The sequence below is a fragment of the Oncorhynchus masou genome, chromosome 19, assembly GCF_036934945.1.
Source record: "Oncorhynchus masou masou isolate Uvic2021 chromosome 19, UVic_Omas_1.1, whole genome shotgun sequence".
Lineage (NCBI taxonomy): Eukaryota > Metazoa > Chordata > Actinopteri > Salmoniformes > Salmonidae > Oncorhynchus > Oncorhynchus masou.
Window position 1 is genome coordinate 11,578,570 of NC_088230.1, and position 24,145 is coordinate 11,602,714.

At 41.1% G+C, this 24,145-nt stretch overlaps 1 protein-coding gene across 1 annotated transcript in view; it reads left to right on the plus strand.

The window, feature by feature from the left end:
• Positions 1-7,580: 7,580 nt before the first annotated feature.
• The window catches only part of LOC135505810 (sodium/potassium/calcium exchanger 4-like), a 92,424-nt gene continuing 75,859 nt past the window's right edge, over positions 7,581-24,145 (plus strand). The window contains exons 1-2 of the mRNA XM_064924965.1: positions 7,581-7,787; positions 18,161-18,277. Of these exons, the coding sequence (XP_064781037.1) occupies positions 7,631-7,787; positions 18,161-18,277 (274 nt within the window). The 5' untranslated portion in view covers positions 7,581-7,630. The remainder of the gene's footprint in view (positions 7,788-18,160; positions 18,278-24,145) is intronic.

The window sequence follows — 24,145 nt, forward strand, 5'->3', positions numbered from 1 at the left end:
CCGTGTAAGGACATGACACAAGCTTCCCACAATGAGGTTAGTATTTTTTGTTGTTTTGCATCCAAGTCCACACACACACAGCTTTCTCTCTGTCTCGATTTCTCTGCTGCAGGTCAGACACACTGCGATAGTTCCCACAGAAGGAGCAGGAGGAGGGGTCTCCTGAGGAGGGGTCTCCTGGCGCAGTAGTCTAAGGCACTGCATCGCAGCGCTAGCTGTGCCACTAGAGATCATGGTTTGAGTCCAGGCTCTGCAGCCGTCCGCGACCGGGAAAGCCATGGGGGCGGTGCACAATTGGCCCAGCGTCGTCCGGGTTAGGGGAGGGTTTGGCCGGCAGGGATGTTCTTGTCCCATCGTGCACTAGCAACTCCTGTGGCGGGCCAGGCGCAATGCACGCTGACACTGTTGCCAGGTGTACTGTGTTTCTTCTGACACATTGGTGCGGCCGGTTCCCGGGTTAAGCGGGCATTGTGTCAAGAAGCAGTGCGGCTTGGCTGGGTCGTGTTTCAGGAAGAAGCATGGCTCTCGACCCTCGTCTCTCCCCAGACCGTACAGGAGTTGCAGCGAGGGGGACAAGACTGTAACTACCAATTGGATACTACAAAATTGGGGAGAAAAAAAGTAGCAGGAGGCAGCAAGCAAGTGATATGTGTAGATGTAGCACAGTGGATAAAGTCCTGTAAGCAAGCCCTGGCACGGCTCCCCGATTGCCTGCCTGCTGTGTGGGCCGTGGCCTGGGGGGAACTCATCCCTTGACATGTGTGTGTTGCTGGCTGGCTGGTGACCCATGCTGCAGGATGGAAGGACCTGGGGCCAGATTAACCCTGTGAGACCCACGTTACCTAAATTGCATCCTTTACAGGCAAAATATTAAATGTATTTCATTGTCTTACAGACATGTCAAATGACCAAAAGTAAATATATTTTTAAATGTATTCTAAAATAGGTCAGGACAACCAAATATTACTAAAAGTAAGTCAGATATTCTCCATACGTAGAAAACACCCCAAATAGTTGATCCTTTCAAAAATATACATTTTTGATAGCGAAATGCAAACATTTGAATTGGTCAAGTTGGTACATTTTGCCATTTCAGATGTGTATATATCATTAGACAATAGTTTCCATCACGTCAACACTTTTGCTCCATTTGAATGGGATTTGTATATCATTTCAGTTATTTTTAGCACAATTGTAATACCATTGAAGCCCATGTGGCCTTTTTGCAATGATTCCATAAAATTGTTCTACAAACTTGAAATTGAAAAAACATATTTTCATAATCAGAGGCCAAGTAAGTATTTATGAAGGGTAATCCATTTTCTTTCTCTAATTTGGATCTATGCTTTGGTCTCACAGGTTTAGAAAGCCCTCGCAAATGACAGAGATGCCTTCCATTCACACTTGTCCAGCTGGCACAGACACAGGCCCCTCAGAAAACATAAATTGCATTGCAGTACATCCCTTAATGCAAAGAGTGTGTTTTGGAGGTTGAGGGTGATCTGACATAATGCATGTCCACCAGATATTGTGAGGCGAGTGCCTTGACCCTTTGATCTTTATATCCTCCTTGGTGTTTTCGACTAAGTGGGCGGCTGCAGTAAGTCGTGGCGGAAGATGACAAGCTGAAATCTGACAGGCTGATTTCTGACATGTCAACCTGCCCCCTTGCGGATTGGTCTGTGGCTGCGTGCGGCATCTCTCCTCTCCTGCCTGTTATCTTGGTAGTTGAGGTGACCTGTGGGGCCCAGTGGGAGGGGCGCAATGTCCATCCCGCAGCGCCTCAAGATCAAGGCTGCAGTCTAAGGCGGTCTACCCTTATGAGACAAGTTTGTATGGTGTGTAGTTGCGGGATGATCCAATTGCTGATGACTTTTTTTATTTTTTTTACAACGCCCATCACTTCGACATTACCACAAATGACTTCAGCGACGGCAGACTCAGGCAGAAGTACAGTATGTGGTGAACATGTAGCAGCGGAATAATTCAGTTTGAGTCATCAGGCAAGCACACAGGTACATTTCCAATCACCCATATTTGTTTTGTTTAAATATATTTTCCTTCATTTTTTCCCACTAACCCTACCATCCCTCCCCTAAATGGGATGAACGAATGGACAACAACTCTCAGGCTTTCACTTCCATCTTATATATACTATATACATTTTATGGACACAGTATATTTTACAATAGTTATCTTTTGTTTGTTTTTAGTCCCATCCTTCAGCTCCACACAACCCCTCCCATCTATCTTCTAACACCATCCAGTCCCATCCTTCAGCTCCACACAACCCCTCCCATCTATCCCCTAATACCATCCAGTTTTGTGCTGTGATGTTTCACAAAAGTTATGAACACTTCTATTCTCATAGATTCTACATATTGTAAATTAAAAATAAACATTTTTGCTAAGAGTATTATTATATTATTGATCAATTTGACTATGACTTTTTAAATCACCCATCAGTGCTATTTGCAGAGGTGGACATAACTTGGCAGGGGGTGTGGTGGTCCTCACATTTTCTGGGGCATCGAAAGATAATTTCTACACAATCTAATATGACCCATGACCCTTCTAGTCATCTCTCTTTAGAACAACAAAAAGTAAGCAAAAATGCCCACAGTCATCAAGCTAGGTAAGAGATTATTAAACATGTTTAGGTAATTGATAAGACTGAACTAGATCCATGTTAACTAAATAATCAAAATCGTGTTGCACCATAGAACATACTATATGCCAGTGAAACTGAATATCATGCATTCAGAAATTGTATTATTCCTTTGGGGCTTGTCTACAGATTCTCCCTTTTCCCTGTTTTTGTTTGCTTGGAAATGTTGATACTGGAGACTGTTATCAGAAGAAACTGTGTAACCTAGCATTTAGAGTGGCTAATAAATGCATTGCCATTCATTGGAAGGATGGTTATCCTCCCACAATGGATGGAAGACGTCAAGTTATGTATAGCATCACTAGATTTGTTTTAAGAGTAAGGGTATACTGTACAAATTTCATAAGGTCTGGATGTCTTCATATGGAATACTGTACAACAAAAGCAGTCTCTATGGTTGGTTCGATGCAGGGCCTTGGACCACTAGGGGCAGGACAGGGTGACCCAGCTACAGTGGGGAGAACAAGTATTTGATACACTGCCAATTTTGCAGGTTTTCCTACTTACAAAGCGTGTAGAGGTCTGTAATTGTTATCATAGGTACACTTCAACTGTGAGAGACGGAATCTAAAACAAAAATCCAGAATATCACATTGTATGATTTTTAAGTAATTAATTTGCATTTTATTGCATGATATAAGTATTTGATTACCTACCAACCAGTAAGAATTCCGGCTCTCACAGACCTGTTAGTTTTCCTTTTAGAAGCCCTCCTGTTCTCCACTCATTACCTGTATTAACTGCACCTGTTTGAACTCATTACCTGTATAAAAGACACCTGTCCACACACTCAATCAAACAGACTCCAACCTCTCCACAATGGCCAAGACCAGAGAGCTGTGCAAGGACATCAGGGATAAATTTGTAGACCTGCACAAGGCTGGGATGGACTACAGGACAATAGGCAAGCAGCTTGGTGAGAAGGCAACAATTGTTGCCGCAATTATTCGAAAATGGACGAAGTTCAAGATGACAGTCAATCACCCTCTGTCTGGGCCTCTATGCAAGATCTCACCTCGTGGGGCATCAATGATCAGCCCAGAACTACATGGCAAGACCTGGTCAATGACCTGAAGAGAGCTGGGACCACAGTCTCAAAGAAAACCATTAGTAACACACTACGCCGTCATGGATTAAAATCCTGCAGTGCACGCAAGGTCCCCCTGCTCAAGCCAGCGCATGTCCAGGCCCATCTGAAGTTTGCCAATGACCATCTGGATGATCCAGAGGAGGAATGGGAGAAGGTCATTTGGTCTGATGAGACAAAAATCGAGCTTTTTGGTGTAAACTCCACTTGCCGTGTTTGGAGGAAGAAGAAGGATGAGTACAACCCCAAGAACACCATCCCAACTGTGAAGCATGGAGGTGGAAATATCATTCTTTGGGGATACTTTTCTGCAAAGGGGACAGGACAACTGCACCGTATTGAGGGGAGGATGGATGGGGCCATGTATCTCGAGATCTTGGCCAACAACCTCTTTCCCTCAGTAAGAGCATTGAAGATGGGTCGTGGCTGGGTCTTCCAGCATGACAACGACCTGAAACACACAGCCAGGGCGCCTAAGGAGTGGCTCCATAAGAAGCATCTAAAGGTCCTGGAGTGGCCTAGCCAGTCTCTAGACCTGAATCCAATAGAACATCTTTGGAGGGAGCTGAAAGTCCATATTGCCAAGCGACAGCCCCGGAACCTGAAGGATCTGGAGAAGGTCTATATGGAGGAGTGGGCCAAAATCCCTGCTGCAGTGTGTGCAAACCTGGTCAAGAACTACAGGAAATGTATGATCTCTGTAATTGCAAACAAGGTTTCTGTACCAAATATTAAGTTCTGCTTTTCTGATGTATCAAATACTTATGTCATGCAATAAATTGCAAATGAATTACTTAAAAATCATACACTGTGATTTTCTGGATTTTTGTTTTAGATTCCGTCTCACGCAGTTTGTGTACCTATGATAAGAATTACAGACCTCTACATGCTTTGTAAGTAGGATAACCTGCTAAATCATCAGTGTTTCAAATAGCAGGTTTTCCTACTTACACTTAAACTGTGTGATACGGAATCTAAAACAAAAATCCAGAAAATCACAGTGTATGATTTTCTCCCCACTGTATATTGTGTGCAAGTCAAAAGAGCTCTACAGTACTATTAGGCCTATGATATGAATTCTATGGAGGGTGAACTGTTTCTGTGTGTTAATATGAAGGTGTGTGTGTTTTCATTAAACTTTTGTTTTCCAAACCTTTCCCTTGAGACCTAAAAAAGAAAGGAAGTGTTGGGGGGGGGGTTCAGTTACTGACTAGACAGGCGGGGGTCAGGCGTGTAAATTTTACTAGGCGTTAAGAACAAATTCTTATTTTCAATGGGTTGGCTGATTTGTACCTTGTCAGTCTGGTAACCTTTTGGTTAGCGGTCTGGCTGAAATATTATATAGAGGATGTCTTAAAGACAATACAGAAGTCTTTGGACTTTATATGTAAGAGTTGTTGGACCCCTTTTTTTCCCCAATTTGCGCCTAAAATGACCTCAGGACCTTTTTTTTATTTTAATTTTACTATGCAAGTCAGTTAAGAACAAATTCTTATTTTCAATGACGGCCTAGGAACAGTGGGTTAACTGTCTTCTGTTCAAGGGGCAGAATGACAGAAAGGCCTCTTTATTTGTACCTTGTCAGCTCCTGTTTTGGTTACTTGTCCACCTTGTCAGCTCCATTTGAAGGGATTTGAATCTGGTAAAAGATAATACTTGCAACCTTTTGGTTACTAGTCCAACGCTGTAGACAAAACCGCGACTCGCTAACCATTTGTGGCTAGGCTACCCTGCTGCCCCCGCAGATACCTGAAGCAAGGATATGCATATTCTTGATACCAAAGGGTGGATGCTGCTCAGGATAGATGCAGACAGAAATTAGATTGGGTTTACTCGCCAAGTGCCCTTTTGGGTAGTGATATAATTATAGATTTTTGGTATATATTTCTTTGTTCCGTTGTTCTGAACTCACTGCACCAAAGTCTACCCCTATCCCGTCCGTTGGTCTGCCCTGAATGGAGATTGCCGCCTGGTATCCAAACATGCATTGTGAGGCGGGTCACCGTTCGTGTGTGTGTGTTGCAAGCTATCTGGTTTAAATATAAACAGTACTGCCACAGCAGCATAAGATATGATTAACATTCGATTTACATCATTCGGTCTGGTTGGCTGATAGCCTATGCGCAGCAGCGCTTCATAATTGATTTCCTTATAGAATCATAGCGGGGGAAAGGGGCTGGAGGTGCTGCAGCACCCCTGATAAATTGAAATAAATGTGTCAAAATTATAGAATAACTGCAGTCTGAAAGAAATGTAATAATTCGGAATGGCCTACTACACCATATGTAGGGCTATAATTTAGCCACAGAGGATCAATAGCGTCTTTTAAAAATAGCCTAGCTGTGGATTGCCTGTCTCCCAATAACAAGGCATATCCTGCAGTCGGGATTGCACCTTAAATCTATCAGTGAACGGCATTCTGACAAAACAGGCCTTTCGTAATATTTCAAATCCAATGAAGGGAAAACACAGGTTGGAAAGGAAATGACTCCTGCTGAAAATAAAATGTGAATCTGTCTGCTGTAAGCTACCAAATTATTTTATCAACATCCAAATAGGCCTATTGAGCGAACATTGTTTAGTCTTCAAGTGAGAGTATTTTGGCACAAGCGCATCGGTAAGGCCAGTGAGCAGCACATCATTGGGCGAGTCAGTGAAACTGGAAAGCTTTTTTAGGATGATAAATTCTTCCTCATATTGTACAATAATTGTCAACACATACCTCGGCCTATAGTAGGCTATTGATGGATTCAAGAGGATGTTGTTTTGTTTGATCTCAGTTTGTCAAAGTAGCCAGCCTGCCATTACAATCATTTGTGCAGTAGGCTATTAAAACGATGATGCCAAAGTCTCCAGTCATGCAAATTTACATGAAATGTGTTCATTAAAAAAAGCCATTTATTTCCTGGACCTAGGCTACTAAAGATGCGCAACTTCTGTAAGCACTGCTATCGCTCAATTCCACTACGCAAATACGATGATACGCATGCAATGATTCATTATAAAGGTGTTTTTTTTTGGTCAAAGAAACAGAAGTTTTATTTTGGATTTCAAGGTCGATAGTCCAGTGTTTTCAATTCAGTTGTAACGGAGCAAAAGACAAGAATATTATCCATTGCCGCAAACTATCACGTGTCTGCACATGACACCCTCGGAAAAGTTGCAGTTGGAGGAATCCGGCGAGGTGTTTTAAATGGACCGTAGACTGTAGCTTAAAGGAAAACTGCACCTGGAGCGACGGAGTTGACGATAGTCCCATCATCCGCACGCTTATTATTCTGCTCTACGAATTTAAGGGGAGGTTTTCGAACGATGTGACATGACTGCTACCCGAATGTAACAATTAGTCTAACCTTGATGAAATCCGATTGCGCTCTTCCGCCGTGTATTAATTGGAACCAGTCCGGTGCGCACAGTTCTGCGGCCATATGTAGTTGAATCATTTAACTGAAGAGGATGCTTTAAATGTACATTCAGTAGAACATTGAAGGCTACTTTGAAGGCAACCCGGAATAGCCCCCAATTAATTTCAAATGCCATGGTAGCTTAACGTAAAGGTCAGAATCTGGGGTTTGCGAGATACATGCTGAATTGATTGGAGACCTTCGGAATTGACCGCCCTGTCATTCATTGCCTGTTGTGTAGGCACGGAATTTTCACGCGCTGTTCTAGCAATCCAACAGCTGAACAACATTGTCTAGGTAGCTCATCCAAACTGACCGCCCCACTACTTCGCATCTGCGCCCCGGCCACTTGAAATGAGGACCGCGTCCCGAGCCTGTTCTGTGTGAAGCCGCGAAAACGGGCAATTCCTTCCGTCTCTCCCGTCCGCAGTGAGGCAAGGACATTAAGTCCCATTTGGCCGTGCTGCAGCCATGGACCAGGACGAGAACAAGAGCGTCTCGAAAAAGACCATAATCACAAAGATTTTCAAAGTTCGCAGGAGGAGAGAGATGCTTTTCGTGCAAGTGTGTTTTCTCTGCAGTGTCCTCTGCATGACATGGAGCATGTCAGTATTGCTGACAAAGACAGGTGAGTGTGAGCCGGGGAAACTGCTGAGAAACGCGGGGCAGGGAGGACAGCTGAGAATTCTGCGGTGTAATAGTGCACCCTCTAGCCAGCTAGCCATTAGTTATATACCGAGAATTGTCTTTCACCACGCTTATAAAAATACATTTTCAAGGACATGCAAGCAAAGCATTGTCCGAATCATTTATGCCCCCCCCCCAGTATTCCTAGATATTCATCTGCATCAAACCATGTTGAGATAAAATTGGAACCACTGATAAAGTGCATGGTTATTGCTCATAGTTATTCAGTGCAAAATGCTTAGCGAAGTGATGGTTTATAACAATGTCGAGAGGTTTGAGAAACTATGCATTTAGTCTCAATGTCGACGCAGTGGCTGTTTGCCTCGGCATTATGACCCAACGCTCTCATGACAACTCCCATATTAATTGTGAGGATACCTCTGTGATATGGGTCACTATAATTTTTCTTCATCGTGTTCGATTATGCGTTGGTCTTTCCGTATGCCGCAGTGTGCGCGGCTGCAACACGTTAAGAAGCGTGCAAGGTGGTTTACACCTCGACAACCATATGCATCACCTCGGATGTAGGCTGTCATAGAACCTCAACAAAATGTTATTGTGTGTGTTGGTAACATTTGGTTTGAGCGTTGTCACCCTATGGCAAAACGAGAACAACCAACCTGGCGCATCAGTCGCTCAGCGTTTGAGAGCGAATGAGCGTAGGCTGTGGTAATGCTGGCATCATCGTGTCTCGCCCAGGGCTTCACACATCATTGCACACTGGACAGGGCCGGCTCTAGCCTTTTGGGCCCTCCTTTACAGCAATTGTATATATTTTTACCATGGGGCTGCGAGAACATTTAGCAATTTTATAACATTTCCTGAAATTCTACACATTTTGCCATGACTTATGTCAAGTTAAAATTATCTGAGAGAGTGACTAACAAAATCTATGGGGGTCTGGGCCCCTGGGCTCTTGCCCATCATGCCTGGTCCGTAATTTGGATGTGATTACTACAAGTTTAGATTGTTAAATTAGTCTAGCCAACTATCTAAAACATGTTAGCTGACATTGGCTATTTGAGTGAGTGAAATAAGAGAATCTGCTGATGCAAAACCACATTTCAAAACTTGCACCTTTTGTATTCTACTATTCTAACTCAATAGTAAGTTTAGACCCTGACTGAGTTGCCCATTCCTGGGCTATATGGTAGGTTGTACACCGTGGCAATTTAGCCTGTGGCATTGATTATTAGAAACATTTATTCTCGTGTCAAAATAGACTAGTGTAAATAGGATCATTTTGTTCAGAAAGTCAGTCTTGTCCAAAAGAGTTTAGTGAGTTAGTCATGACTTGACTTGAGGGGTAGGTTTAGTTGGACATAGCTCATTTGCCCACTCACGGGATACACAGCTGAAATGATTGGACTCTATCCAATCCTACTGCAGAACAGTGTGAGACAGACCTGCCCACATAAACACATCATGCATTTAACTTGAGAAATACTGCACCGAACACCTTCATGTAAAATTGTGCAAATTACATTTCAGCAAAAACCTCAATTTCTGGAGTTATCCTATGTTCATGTACTGTTTTGGGGAAATTTTACTGGCTTTTTTCATATGGTGTCTCATGAGAGACAAACCTTTAACTGCCACATCAAACCACACCCAAAACTGAAATTCGGTGTGTTCAGTTGCTCTTTAAGTTGGATGGCTGACCATGTGTGTGACATGCCCAAAAACCAAAGGTTATGGGTCCCCACGCACCTGTCATAAATCACCCCGGGCACGTGTGAACATTCAGAATGAGTTGCCAACACATTAGGAATATGTAATCAGACAAGTAGCCCTGTCCGTTTGCTTTTGAACAGAACATGTGACTGATAAGCACTGTCACTGACATTTTGTTATGACAGCAATAGAGATTTCACCCTAGATCAATTACAAATGACCAATGGATGTCAGTCATCCTTTCTATGGGCAGTTGTGTTTAGGATTGACACTAAGCTCTGAGAGCACAACTTAAACAAAGGACTGTACGTTTTTTTGAAGGACTGTCTGGTTTAGGATTTCTGCTGTCACCTTGGCACATCGGTCAGAATGAAATAAAAGAGGGAGAGACGAGAAATGCAGTTTTAAGGGTAATTAGTATACACAGTTGAACAGAGGCACATGGGGGGGGGAGTTTGGATGGAGGTTAAGTGTTGGGATTGTAAGGCCTCTAGGTTGGATAGGAATAATGTGTTAAGAATTGTGTCTTGTGAGGCCTTGGAGAAAAGTTAGAATGTGAGGGTCTGGAATGGAGATACAAAAGGGTAACATTAAGAACACAACATAAAAGGTTCAGACATGACAAAGTAGTGGCACGTGATTATGGGGAATAGGCTTAACATATAACCTAGGAGACTGCCAGGATAAACGAAACAAATGAGCATTAGCATGGATATAAGGGATATGACCAGTTTAAACAGCATAACATGCATTGTATTCAACACTTACTTTTTTCTCAGAGAATAAATATATACAGTACCAGTCAAAAGTTTGGACACACCTACTCATTCCATGGTTTTTCTTTATTTTTTACTATTTTAGACATTGTAGAATAATAGTGAAGAAATCAAAACTATGAAATAACATTAATGGAATCATATAGTAACCCCCCCCCCCCAAAAGTGTTAAACAAATCAAAATATATTTTATTTTTCAGATTCTTCAAAGTAGCCACCCTTTGCCTTGATGACAGCTTTGCACATTCTTGGCATTCTCTCAACCAGCTTCATGAGGAATGCTTTTCACACAGTCTTGAAGGAGTTCCCACATATGCTGAGCACTTGTTGGCTGCTTTTCCTTCACTCTGCTGTCCAACTCATCCCAAACTATCTCACTTTGGTTGAGGTCGGGTGATTGTGGAGGCCTCATGAAGTTGGTTGAGAGAATGCCAAGACTGTGCAAAGCTGTCATCAAGGCAACGGTTGCTAATTTTGAAGAATCTCAAATCTCAAATATATTTTGGCTTGTTTAACACTTTTCTTTGGTTACTACATGATTCCATATGTGTTATTTGATAGTTGTGATGTCTTCACTATTTTCTTCACAATGCAGAAAATAGTAAAAAATTAAGAAAACCAATAGAATGAGTAGGTGTGTTCAAACTTTTCACTGGTACTGTAAATGAAAAGGCACTTTATCAGTCATGGCCGGTGGAAGGATAGGGCAAACTAAAGCATGCTGCTTACAAAGGGAACTGGAGAGTGAAAAATGTAGAGGATAGGGGATTAAGAGAGTGGGAACAGGTGTGGTCGGAAGGGGTGTGGCCTAGGGTAATTGGTAGCATTTGGAGTTGTGTAGAGTGACATTACCCTTCACAATAACACCACATGGGCCTCATGGTGCTTTCAAGACAACTCGGAACAACAACAAAAAACTAGGTTAAATCATGACGTCAGTGATCTTCATGTCGGAAATCTGAGCTCTAAAAAGATGCCCGAGTTTCTGACTTGGAATTCCGAGTTGAAAGACAGAGGTCCCAGTTGTCTTGAACGCACTGATGTCGGATGTCGGAGATTTCCTAGTTCAGAGTTCCTACTGTAGTTCCTCGTTGTTTTGAATGCGACAACAGTCCTAACAATTTTGAAACTTCTATTCGATCAAATAAGCCTCACCTAGTAAATTAGTAATGACGTATTTTGCTGACCAAATTCAACACTCTCATTGACCTCCATTCAAAAATTCCTTACTTCGTGGGCTTATTTTTTGTCGACAGATTTTGGGCGGAGAAACCTCTTCCTTCGCTTCTTCCTCTCTGCCCTGACCCTCCACCTCTCCAACCCAGTAGTGGAACATGCCCATCTGCATCCACTCAGGCCCCTGAGCGCAGAAACCCACCATAAATCGCCTCATGTTATGTACTCTAGGCCTATGTCCGACCGCACTGATATGTTGGAGTTTTTATTAATTACATTAAAAACAACAAGAGGCTTAAAAGATTATTCTGGAATGATATACGGACAAGCTTGCCGCAAATCTCTTATTTCCAAAAGGCGGGCTCTAAGGGGACCAAAGTTAAAGCTTTATGGTCAGTAATGGCTTGCCTTTTTTTGCATTTAATCAAGGTTGAATGACCTGTGCACCGTGTGCTGTGATTGTCACCATAAGAGGGTATTTGATAAGAAAGCATGCTGTGTGAATGCCTACCATGATTGGACACGTCTCATGTTTGACCATCACCTTTTGTGAGGCGAGGCAGATGTTGGAGGCAGGTGTTTGATCAGAGAGAAATACAGGTATAACCCCTCACCTCCCCTCCATTATCTCTTTAATTCTCCCCCATCCCTAATCCCCTCTGAACGCATCTGACTGCTCTCCATATTGCTCTCAATCCCAAATCACCATAAGAATAGGAACCAGGCATTCGTAATATCATAATATGCCCATGTCTCTTTTCTGACTCCTGTTTTTATGGATGGGAGTACTCTGGGGTTGTTTGTCTGTGACAAATGTAGTGCCAACAGAATATGGCCAGATGGATGGGAATTGAGTGATGGATTACTTAAGGGTTATGTCTCTCTGTCACCCTCTATTTTGGTTGGAGCAGGGTATGTCTCCATAATGGAGATGGGGAAGGTCGAGTACTTTTGAGAGTACGCCAGGTGGTTACAGAGCTAGGGCCAGGCCTGGTCTGACAGGTGTGTGTGTGTGTGTGTGTTGTAGGGTGATGGTGAGGGAGACGGCACTGGGACGTCTCAGCAGTGTCAGGGCAGGAAGGCAGAGAGGAGCCGTGTTTGTGTGGGAGCCGTTCGTGGCACAGGAAGTTGGCAGAGATTGATGGGTGTCATTGGTTCATCTCACTCGCCAGCTAATTGGACTGAGTTGCAGGATGAAAATGCCCGCTGTTTCTCTCTCTCTCTGTAGTCCTAATAGGGCCCTATAAAATCTGTTCGATTTCTTTCCTGATTCTGTGAATCTTTTTCCAAAATTCCGTTTTGTTTTTCCTGGTTTCAGTTTTCCTAGTATTGTCAGCTTTTTTGCTGACACCATTTTGAGAAAAACAAAACAATTGGATGTTCTAGGTCCACAACAATTCCTAAACCAGATCAGGAGACCACCTTTGAGGTCTGGGGAAAAAAATACATGTTGAATTTTGAGTGTAGTTACCCTTTAATGTACGTGAGCACCAGCCAGAGACTAGTGTTTCTGTAGCGCGCATGTGATTGCAGAGTTTGCAAAACAAATGGCCACTGGACTGATGCAAATATTCATGATATCATTCTGCCAGATAGACATGGGCTACTTTGTTGTTAGCATTTAATTGAGAAGGTTTTTGGGAAAGCTTTTCCATCTACCAGCAGACAGTTATCATTAGCATTGACGCTAACGGCTACACAAAGTGAAAACTAGACATACGCATGCAAACACCTCGCACAACACACCGATGGGGGCATTCCTTTTCGTTTCAGAAGGTTGCATGTAAATATGAATCACTAATGCATTATGATTAACTTGAGCAAATTAATGCACCTTTGAATAACTTCAATGTATTTAGTTTTTTCCTATTAAGTAAAAAAAATTGCAAACATTTGTCTCCACCCTATGGCAAAATGTGTAGAATTGCAGGAAATTACCTGTAAAACTGCTACTTTATCTCTTTGCACTGTTGCAAAATATGTTAAAATTGCAGCAAAACACACAGAATTACATTCCCATCAAAGTTGCCCATACCTGATCTACAGCTACCCTTTGGTCTCCCATTCAAGGTTTTAACCTAGCTCAGTTCTGCTTGGCTATGACATTTGTTACTGACTATTACCAATGTGCTATTGTGAGAGTGATTGAGAGATCATCACTTAAAAACCAAATAGATTCACTGCTACTATCAAAAAGTCATCCTCAAGGGTAATATGTTTAACAGAGCAAATTCAATTTGTCCACACTTGTATCAATCATCAATGATGCTATTTAGGCCTATATACTGTAGGATTTGAAACGTCATGAACAGCAATTGTTTGAATTCAACCCAGAAATCAACTAAAAATGGACAATACAATAGGCCTATGGCTTCAAGCTCTGGTCGATTTCAAATTTGATGATATTTAATGATATTATTGAATTGTGTTTGGTTGTCAACACAACAAAATATCAACATTTTGCCTTCAGAACAACCTTAATTCGCCGGGGCATGGACTCTACAAGGTGTTGAAAGTGCTCCACAGGGATGCTGACCCATGTTGACGTCAATGCTTCCCACAGTCATCAAGTTGGCTGGATGTCCTTTGGGTGGTGGACCATTCTTGATACACACAGGAAACTATTGAGTGTGAAAAACCCAGCAGCGTTGCAGTTCTTGACACAAACCGCAACGTGTGGCACTTTCTACCATACCCCGTTCAAAAGCACTTCCATGTTTTGTCTTGCCCGTTCACCCTCTGAATGGCACACATACACAATCCATGTCTCAAGGTTTAATAAACCTTCTTTAACCTGTCTCCTCCCCTTCATCTACTCTGTTTTGACGTGGATTTAACAAGTGACATCAATAAGAGATCAAAGCTTCCACCTGGTCAGTCTATGTTATGGAAATAGCAGGTGTTCTTAATGTTTTGTAGACTCAGTGTGTATGTTGGATTCACATCTCCATCTCAACCAAGAATCTAAATGAAAGAATAGGACTAAATCAAATCAAACTTCTGTTTTAAAAGTGCATTTAAAGTTTGATTTGATTTAGTCCTGCTCTATAATTTATTAATTTGTAGTCAAACTGAAATTAATGCCATAATAAATCAGTGGCACAGAGAACTATTCAAGCAGAAAATACATCTCTTTCAAATGTTGATATTTGGTTGCGTTGACAACCAAACACAATTCAACATCACTTTTGAAACACAACAAATAGCCTTTTTTTAACTCCCTAGTGGTGCAGTGGTCTAAGGCACTGCATCTGTGCTAGAGGCACCACTACAGATCCTGGTTCGATTCCAGGCTGTATCACAACCAGCCACAATTTGAAGTCCCATAGGGCAGCTCGCAATTGCCCCAGGGTTGTTAGGGTTTGGCTGGGGTAGGCCATCATTGTAATTTAGAATTTATTCTTAACTGACGTGCCTAATTAAATAAAGGTGACATAAATAAATACAATGAATTTCCCCCATCCTTTCAGGTTTGACTGTTAAGGGTTTCAAGTGGGATGAATACAAAATGAGAACTGTTGAATTCCCGATTACTGGATGCAAATCACCCATACACAGAGCCAACTTGTGACTCTTCTGGCTTTCCATCAGTCATTTCTCAAGGTTTTCAATGAGATTGGAATGTGCAAAGAACCCAGATTTACAAACTGTCAGTGTTTGTAACCCCAGTTAGATTATAGGCTCACTGATTTCAACCACCAACAGAAAAGGATTAGTGTCTTAACTGAATGACTGACTAACCTTTCCCTTGGGGTATTGATTTTTGGTCAAGTCACGGTCAAGAACTGAACAGACCAACCAGACTCGAGCTTTTGAGTTTAGACATTAAGATGCATTACGACATCTGAATTCTATAAGAGATAGCAGCCTCGGGATGAAACCATGATAATTCCGAGGCAGAACAAGCTCGGTGCTTGAAAACCAAACTGAGTTTGCTTCCTTGAAGCAGATGAAGACATTACCCTACGTCATTTTGACATGGGTAATTGGGTAATATTTGGTTGAGACGTTGATCAATGAGATGACAACCTATATTCACCCACTCAAAAATGTAGTTAAATCTCCAATGTGTTGTCACTATGCTTTCAACCATCTAAAAGCACAACCAAATTCCAATGGAAAAAACAAAAGTTAGATTTTTGGTGTAGTTGTTGTCACCCAAATGTCTATCACTGCGTTTCAACCATTTAAAGGCACAGCAAAGTTCAAATGAGAATACAACGTCAGAAATTTTGGTTATTTATACAGATATCACAGGGCTTCATCTAATAGGAGAACCAAATGTGTATTTTTCTATCCTTTATTTAACCAGGTAGGCTAGTTGAGAACAAGTTCTCATTTACAATTGCGACCTGGCCAAGATAAAGCAAAGCAGTTCGACACATACAACAACACAGAGTTACACATGGAGTAAAACAAACATACAGTCAATCATACAGTAGAAAAATAAGTCTATATTCGATGTGAGCAAATGAGGTGAGATAAGGGAGGTAAAGGCACAAAAAAAGGCCATGGTGGCAAAGTAAATACAATATAGAAAGTAAAACACTGGAATTGTACATTTGCAGTGGGGGAATGTGCTAAATAGAAATAATGGGTGCAAAGGAGCTAAATAAATAAATAAATACAGTAGGAGAAGAGGTAGTTGTTTGGGCTAAATTATATATGGGCTATGTACAGGTGCAGTAATCTGTGAGCTGCTCTGACAGCTGGTGCTTAAAGCTAGTGAGGGAGATACAGTGGGGCAAAAAAGTATTTAGTCAGCCACCAATTGTGCAAGTTCTCCCACTTAAAAAGATGAGAGGCCTGTAATTTTCATCATAGGTACACTTCAACTATGACAGACAAAATGAGAGAAAAAAATCCAGAAAATCACATTGTAGGATTTTTAATGAATTTATTTGCAAATTATGGTGGAAAATAAGTATTTGGTCAATAACAGAAGTTTATCTCAATACTTTGTTATATACCCTTTGTTGGCAATGGCAGAGGTCACATGTTTTCTGTAAGTCTTCACAAGGTTTTCACACACTGTTGCTGGTATTTTGGCCCATTCCTCCATGTAGATTTCCTCTAGAGCAGTGATGTTTTGGGGCTGTTGCTGGACAACATGGACTTTCAACTCCCTCCAAAGATTTTCTATGGGGTTGAGATCTGGAGACTGGCAAGGCCACTCCAGGACCTTGAAATGCTTCTTACAAAGCCACTCCTTCGTTGCCCGGGCGGTGTGTTTGGGATCATTGTCATGCTGAAAGACCCAGCCATGTTTCATCTTCAATGCCCTTGCTGATGATAGGCTTTGTTACTTTGGTCCCAGCTCTCTGCAGGTCATTCACTAGGTCCCCCGTGTGGTTCTGGGATTTTTGCTCACCGTTCTTGTGATCATTTTGACCCCATGGGGTGAGATCATGCGTGGAGCCCCAGATCGAGGGAGATTATCAGTGGTCTTGTATGTCTTCCATTTCCTAATAATTTCTCCCACAGTTGATTTCTTCAAACCAAGCTGCTTACCTATTGCAGATTCAGTCTTCCCAGCCTGGTGCAGGTCTACAATTTTGTTTCTGGTGCCCTTTGACCGCTCTTTGGTCTTGGCCATAGTGGAGTTTGGAGTGTGACTGTTTGAGGTTGTGGACAGGTGTCTTTTATACTGATAAGTTCAAACAGGTGCCATTGATACAGGTAACGAGTGGAGGACAGAGGAGCCTCTTAAAGAAGAAGTTACAGGTCTGTGAGAGCCAGAAATCTTGCTTGTTTGTAGGTGACCAAATACTTATTTTCCACCATAATGTGCAAATAAATTAATAAAAAAAATCCTACAATACAATCCTACAATCATTGTCATGATTTAATTAAAACCTATATTTAACTAGGCAAGTCAGTTAAGAACAAATTCTTATTTTCAATGATGGCCTGTTCAGGGGCAGAACGACATATGCGTACCTTTTCAGCTCTGGGGTTTGAACTTGCAACCTTCCGGTTACTAGTCCAATGCTCTAACCACTAGGCTACCCTGCCGCCCCATGAATGCATCTGTATTTTTCAGCACCTTTTTCACAGAGACGTTGGTTATGTCTCGTTCAATGTTACTCAGTGGTGAGAAAAAGTACTCAATTGTCATATGTGAGTAAAAGTAAAGATACCTTAATAGAAAATGATTCAAAGTCACCCAGTAAAATAATACTTGAGTAAAATTTTAAAAGTATCTGGTTTGAAATGTACTGAGGTACAGTGGTGTAAAAAAGTAAATGCTATACATCAAATTCTTTATATTAAACAAACCAGATGGCACGTTGTTGTTTTTCGGACAGCCAGGGGAACTCTGACATTATTTACAAAAAGGCAGTAATTGTGTTTCGTGAGTTCGCCAGATCGGAGGCAGTAGGGATGACGACGCGTTATATTGCTAGGTGTGTGAATACAATCATATTGCTCTCCCGCGTGAGCATTCAAAATGTTAAAAGGACTTTTGGGTGTGAAGGAAGACGTATGGGAGTAAAAAATGTTATTTCGGAATGTAGCGGAGTAGACTTTGTTAAATATATAAATAGTAAAGTACAGATACTACTTAAGCAGTTTTTTGGGGTATCTTAAAGTATTTTTAATTAAGTACTTAATAACACTGTTACTCAACTTCTTTATGTAACATGGCTATGATTTTCTGTGAGCAAGGATGCCTCTTTTCTTCCAGGGTACGGAATAACATTAAAAAATGGACACGAGAAGCAGGAACATTGGGGAAGGAAGCTCATGGGACATGAACCCGACAACGACAACGAGACCGAGTCGAAGAACTGCACAGAGCCAGGTATGCTCCCGTCACTGGAGAAAACTACTGTCGACCATGGCAATAGTTTTGTATTTATTATTTGAACCCTGATTACTGTTATATAGAGCTTGCCAGCTTAGTCCTAAAAAACGTACATGAGTTACCTCTGGTTCGTTCAGCCATTCCTATGGGGGAAATTAATGGGGAAAGAATGGGGTTTTGGGATAAATACAGAAAATAAGGTCTGAGGTTAACACAGGCTTAGGAGATCTTTTACATTTTGATCTGAGATAATATCAGTCAGTTAACGTGATCTTTATGAATTATGAAGCCTTTATGCCTTATGTTCTTGTTTTGATAACATACCCACATTGACAAATGCTATAGTATACTATGGTATAAATACTATAGTATTCACTGTAATATTTTTGCAGGCTTTGCTGTAGTATTCATCAGGGTTACCCAACTTGTGGCCATTTTATTTGTCCCCCCCCCCCAAGTCTTCTGAACAAAAAGTGATGTATTTTTTACATTTTTATTTTATTTTCCTCGCTGAACATAAAAGATTGTAAAAACACCAGTTATTTTAATTTAGCAAATCTGTTCCCAATTATTCCCATTCTAAATGGAGACACATGATCATATACAAATGTAAGCAAAGTTTGAAATGATCATGTGTTTGTCAAAAATGTTATCTATTTGTGATTCTTGCAGTCTACAAATGATTTGTAATTATGTTCTGCCCCCTGACCATACGCTCACGAAAAAAAACCAGCCTGCGTCTGAATCTAGTTGAGGATCCCTGCTGACATGCCATAATGTTAAATAATGGTGTTGTATTAATTGTGACAGGCTCACATTTTACTGGTACAGCGTATCCCCACTATTTATTTTACCGGGACGCCGTACACCGAACCGTACCCCTTACTTTAACCTCAATGTGTTACAGCCACGAAATCACACTCTCCTGCTGCGTTACGATGTTAGTGGCTGTGATGAAGGGTTCAGCCAGTAGTTAATGAACAGTCGGAAAAGTGAATGAAATGGTAGGAGGGACATCCCAGCTTCAAATGGTGTCAGATTTCACATCCTGCTTCACAAAGGCAGAAGAGACATACTCCTGGGTCTGGGAGAATCAGGGCTAACGCTCAAGCAGGCCATTTCCATCTATGGTGTTCACAGATGAATTTCTAAGCGAAAATGTCAGTCGGAACCGGTACCAGAACAACGCAGATCCCTAAAACGGGACTTTGCATCTTTAAACACTCTGAGGGTGACACAAGGTAACAGACACTTTGGAAGGTTGTGTTTCCGGCTATTTATAGTTTCTTTGTGACACATTTGGCCCAATGGAGATTGAGTGTCTGTTTCTCATTACCAGCCACAGCTAGCAGAATCCTTTGGGGGCCTCACTGAAAGTGTTAAGGGTTGAAGAATCGTTTTATAAGAGGAAGTTTTGTCAGTGTTAAGTGTTGGAAGTGTTTACTTCAATCTAGGCCTCCATGATTGGAATATGAGTTAACACTTAGTGTTAAAAATAACACATTTTTAACTCTACAAGTGTTTCCCTATCTATAATTTGAGGATGAGTAATTTATTTATATTTTTGTATTACTCTCAAAGTATATTGGATTTGTATTGTCAAGCACCTTGAGTATTTAGAACATTAACTAATTTAAACGCAGTAAGGTCCTTTTGAAACGAGTGCCAGTTGACAAGATTATGTGCTGAAATTTTTTCGACTTCTAATCCAGAGGGGGATTATCTTATTTTTTGTTTGTTTACGTCTTCTTGCCCACTGCAGGCAGACTGCCCCACTCATTCCTCCTCTCCTCTTTTCTCAATCCCATTCCTTTTGTTATACCCTTCTCCTGGCAAACAATATGTTTTACAATCTAAAATCATGGCTATTTTACATGCTCTGCTCATATGAGAGCACAGTTTTGTTTCCAGGAATAAGCTCAGCGTGACCGAGACGCCCACCTAACCTCCTAGAGTCTCCCCATGCGCTCCACCTCAGCCTCGGCCACCTGGGGCAGAGCATGGAGATGTGGGCTGGGGATGGCACCAGGGTAGTCTATATGGATGGATGCTAATTATTATTGTCCTAGTTACCCCATCTAAAGTTGTACGTAATTAGGCCAGTGTTTGTGAGATGCATAGATTATCTTCCACCTGATTTGGTCTTCTCTTTCCTCCTCATCATAATCTCTTCGCTTAGTAGTTCTGGGTTCACCAGAGGTGCTAATGTTGATCAGAGCTGGATGACGCTTAATGATGACCGTTGTTGTAAATTAGGTTTATTGGCCATTCAGCAATATTACGTTCTTAGAAATACATTTTCTTCTATAACAAAAAGCTACAAATTATGTTGCTGGTACACTAGACTATGAAGCACAGGGATCAAATAAAAAACAATATATAATGATGTTTTACTTCATTCACAGAATCATTATATGGACTGGATTGGTTCCGTACTTTTTCTTTTTTGACCCGTCACTCACTTGAGTCATTAACCCTCACTCTGATCTAATTAAAACGTGTGTTTTAGAGATTTCATTTCTCCTTTGACTGTCCTAATGATGAATGCGAACTGTTGTACTGCTGTAGCCGTAGTTCTGCTTAATTTGAAAGCAGTACTGTTTTATTGCAAAACTCATGTTTTATTAGCCCTTACACGGTGACGTGATCCAAATTGGCGAGGGAACAATTTGTTTGTCACTTGTACTTTGTTACAGGCACTTACTCAAATGCTGCCGGTCTTTTAAACGATTGAATTTCTTTCAGGCCCCCAATGCTAATTTAAAGCTGCAGACTTGACACTGTTTTTGTGTGGGGGAGAAGGAATGCAAGGTTAAATCGCAGGAGGAATATATTGGCCAAATACTGTACATTTACTCTTTTCTTTTCCAGTAGCATAATTAATATTCTATGGTACATTAGAACTGAATGCTAGTTTCAAATACATGCAAATTAAAAATTGCATATCACGACATTTCGATTTGAAATCTTTTGGACATGAGAGAAACCTTGAGGGAACCTTATTTGAGTCAGAAAAGGGTGTTCATATGATAGGGAAGATATACAAAACCTTGCAGAGAGCCTATCCAACGGACAATGTTTTAGATTTTTTTTTAAACTATTGGAACTAAGACTTGAAAAGAACTGACATTGGCACAAGATAGAGGGAATGTTGAAGCATAAATTACAAAATTACAGTTAACAAAAATATACACTTAATCCAGTATAAACTACAGAATTTATCATACAAGAGACAAAATTCACAAATTCTACAGCACAACGGCAGAGTCATGTCTTAAGTATAAAACCAATAATGACTCAATAATCCGTGCTTTCTGGGAATGCTATAAAGTCCAAAAGTTATGGGCGGGGCTAGAAAGTTGGCTGTTAGAAGTATTGCAATGTAAACCTTTATTCTGCCAGTCTGCATATTTCAAGACATGGCATATGGGAGTGTAGTGAGATACCCAATGGGTTGGACGCTTCACTTCTCGTCACTCAACTTGAAAAAAACGTACACTAAAAGCATCAATAACACAATCTAATGATTTATTTATTTGAAAAAACGAATTGGTACAATTTTAAGGCCAAGTGGCAAACAATAATTCAGGCACTAGGGGTGGGGGTGTGAACATGCGGGTCTAGGCAGATGAGATGAAGTCCTTGTTTGTGTGCGTCTCCGCAAGTTGTTGTTCGTTTAAGTTTGTATCTGGAATGGGGAAAAATAAAAATAAATAAATAAATAAATATATATATATTTTTTTTTTAAAGATTTGAATGCTAAAAAGCAAAGTAGAACTGAAAAATAAAGCAAAGGTTATTATGGCTTTAGTTTCTAGTATGTAATAATCCCCTGGGGGATTTTTTGATTACAGTGGTTTTAGATACTGCATCACACTAATCTGGAAGAAGGAACATGAGAGGGAGGGATGTGGAGGGGGAGAGGTGAGTGTATGTTGCGTGTTTTTGGCATGGAGCGAGAGGAGAAGGTGAGTCACACTGCCCCCAAAATTGACACATTATGGCGCTGGCAGCCTTGATACGGCTGTGTGTGTGTGTGTGTGTGTGTGTGTGTGTGTGTGTGTATATATTACACACACACTACTGGTCAAAAGTTTTAGTACACCTACTCATCGAAGGGGTTTTTCTTAATTTTTTACTATTTTCTACATTGTAGAATAATAGTGAAGACATCAAACTATGTAGAATCATCTAGTAACCCCCCCAAAAGTGTTAAACAAATCAAAATATATTTTTATTTTAGATTGTGCAAAGCTGTCATCAAGGCAAAGGGTGGCTACTTTGAACAATCTTGGCATTCTCTCAACCAGCTTCATGAGGTATTCACCTCATGAAGTTCCCACATATACTGAGCACTTGTTGGCAGCTTTTCATTCACTCTGCAGTCCAACTCATCCCAAACCATCTCAATTGGGTTGAGGTTGGTTGATTGTGGAGGCCATGTCATCTGATGCAGCACTCCATCACTATCCTTCTTGGTCAACTAGCCTAGAGGTGTGTTTTGGGTCATTGTCCTATTGAAAAACAAAGGATAGTCCCACTATTGCTGCAGAATGTTGTGGTAGCCATGCTGGTTAAGTATGCTGCGAATTCTAAATAAATCGCTGACAGCATCACCAGCAAAGCACCATCACACCTCCTGATCCATGTTTCACGGTGGGAACCACAAATGCGGAGATCATCTGTTCATCTACTCTGCGTCTCACAAAGACTCGGCGGTTGGAACCAAAAATCTCAAATGACATTTTATTTGTCACATACATGTGTTTAGAAGATGTTATTGCGGGGGAAACTAAATGCTTGTGCTTCTAATTCCGACAGTGCAGTAATATCTAACAATGTCACAACAAATACCGAATACACACACATCTCAGTAAAGGAATGGAATTAAGAATATTTAAATATATGGACGAGCAATGTCAGAGCGGCATACACTGAGATACAGTAGATAGTATAGAATACAGTTGAAGTCGGACGTTTACATACACCTGAGCCAAATACATTTAAACTCAGTTTTTCACAATTACTGACATTTAATCCTAGTAAAAAATTTCCTGTCTTAGGTCAGTTAGGATCATCACTTCATTTTAAGAATGTGAAATGTCAGAATAATAGTACAGACTTATTTATTTCAGCTATTATTTCTTTCATCACATTCCCAGTGGGTCAGAAGTTTACATACATTCAATTAGTATTTGGTAGCATTGCCTTTAAATGGTTTAACTTGGGTCAAACTTTTCAGAGTAGCCTTCCACAAGATTCCCACAATAAGATGGGTGAATTTTGACCCGTTCCGCCTGACAGAGCTGGTGTAACTAAGTCAAGTTTGCAGGCCTCTTTGCTTGCACATGTTTTTTCAGTTCTGCCCACAAATTTTCTATAGGATTGAGGTCAGGGCTTTGTGATGGCCACTCCAATACCTTGACTTTGTTGTCCTTAAGCCATTTTGTCACATTCTTCATTTGGAAGACCCATTTGCGACCAAGCTTTAACTTCCTGACTGATGTCTTGAGATGTTGCTTTAATATATCCACATACATTTCCTGCCTCATGATGCCAACTATTTGGTGAAGTGCACCAGTTCCTCCTGCAGCAAAGCACCCCCACAACATGATGCTGCCACTCCTGTACTTTCCCTTTTTTTCCTCCAAACATAACTATGGTCATTATGGCCAAACAGTTATATTTTTGTTTCATCAGACCAGAGGACATCTGAGCGGTATGACGGCTGTATGGTCCCATGGTGTTTATACTTGCATACTATTGTTTGTACAGATGAACATGGTACCTTCAGGTGTTTGGAAATTGCTCCCAAGGATGAACCAGACTTGTGGAGGTCTATTTTTTTCTGAGGTCTTGGCTGGT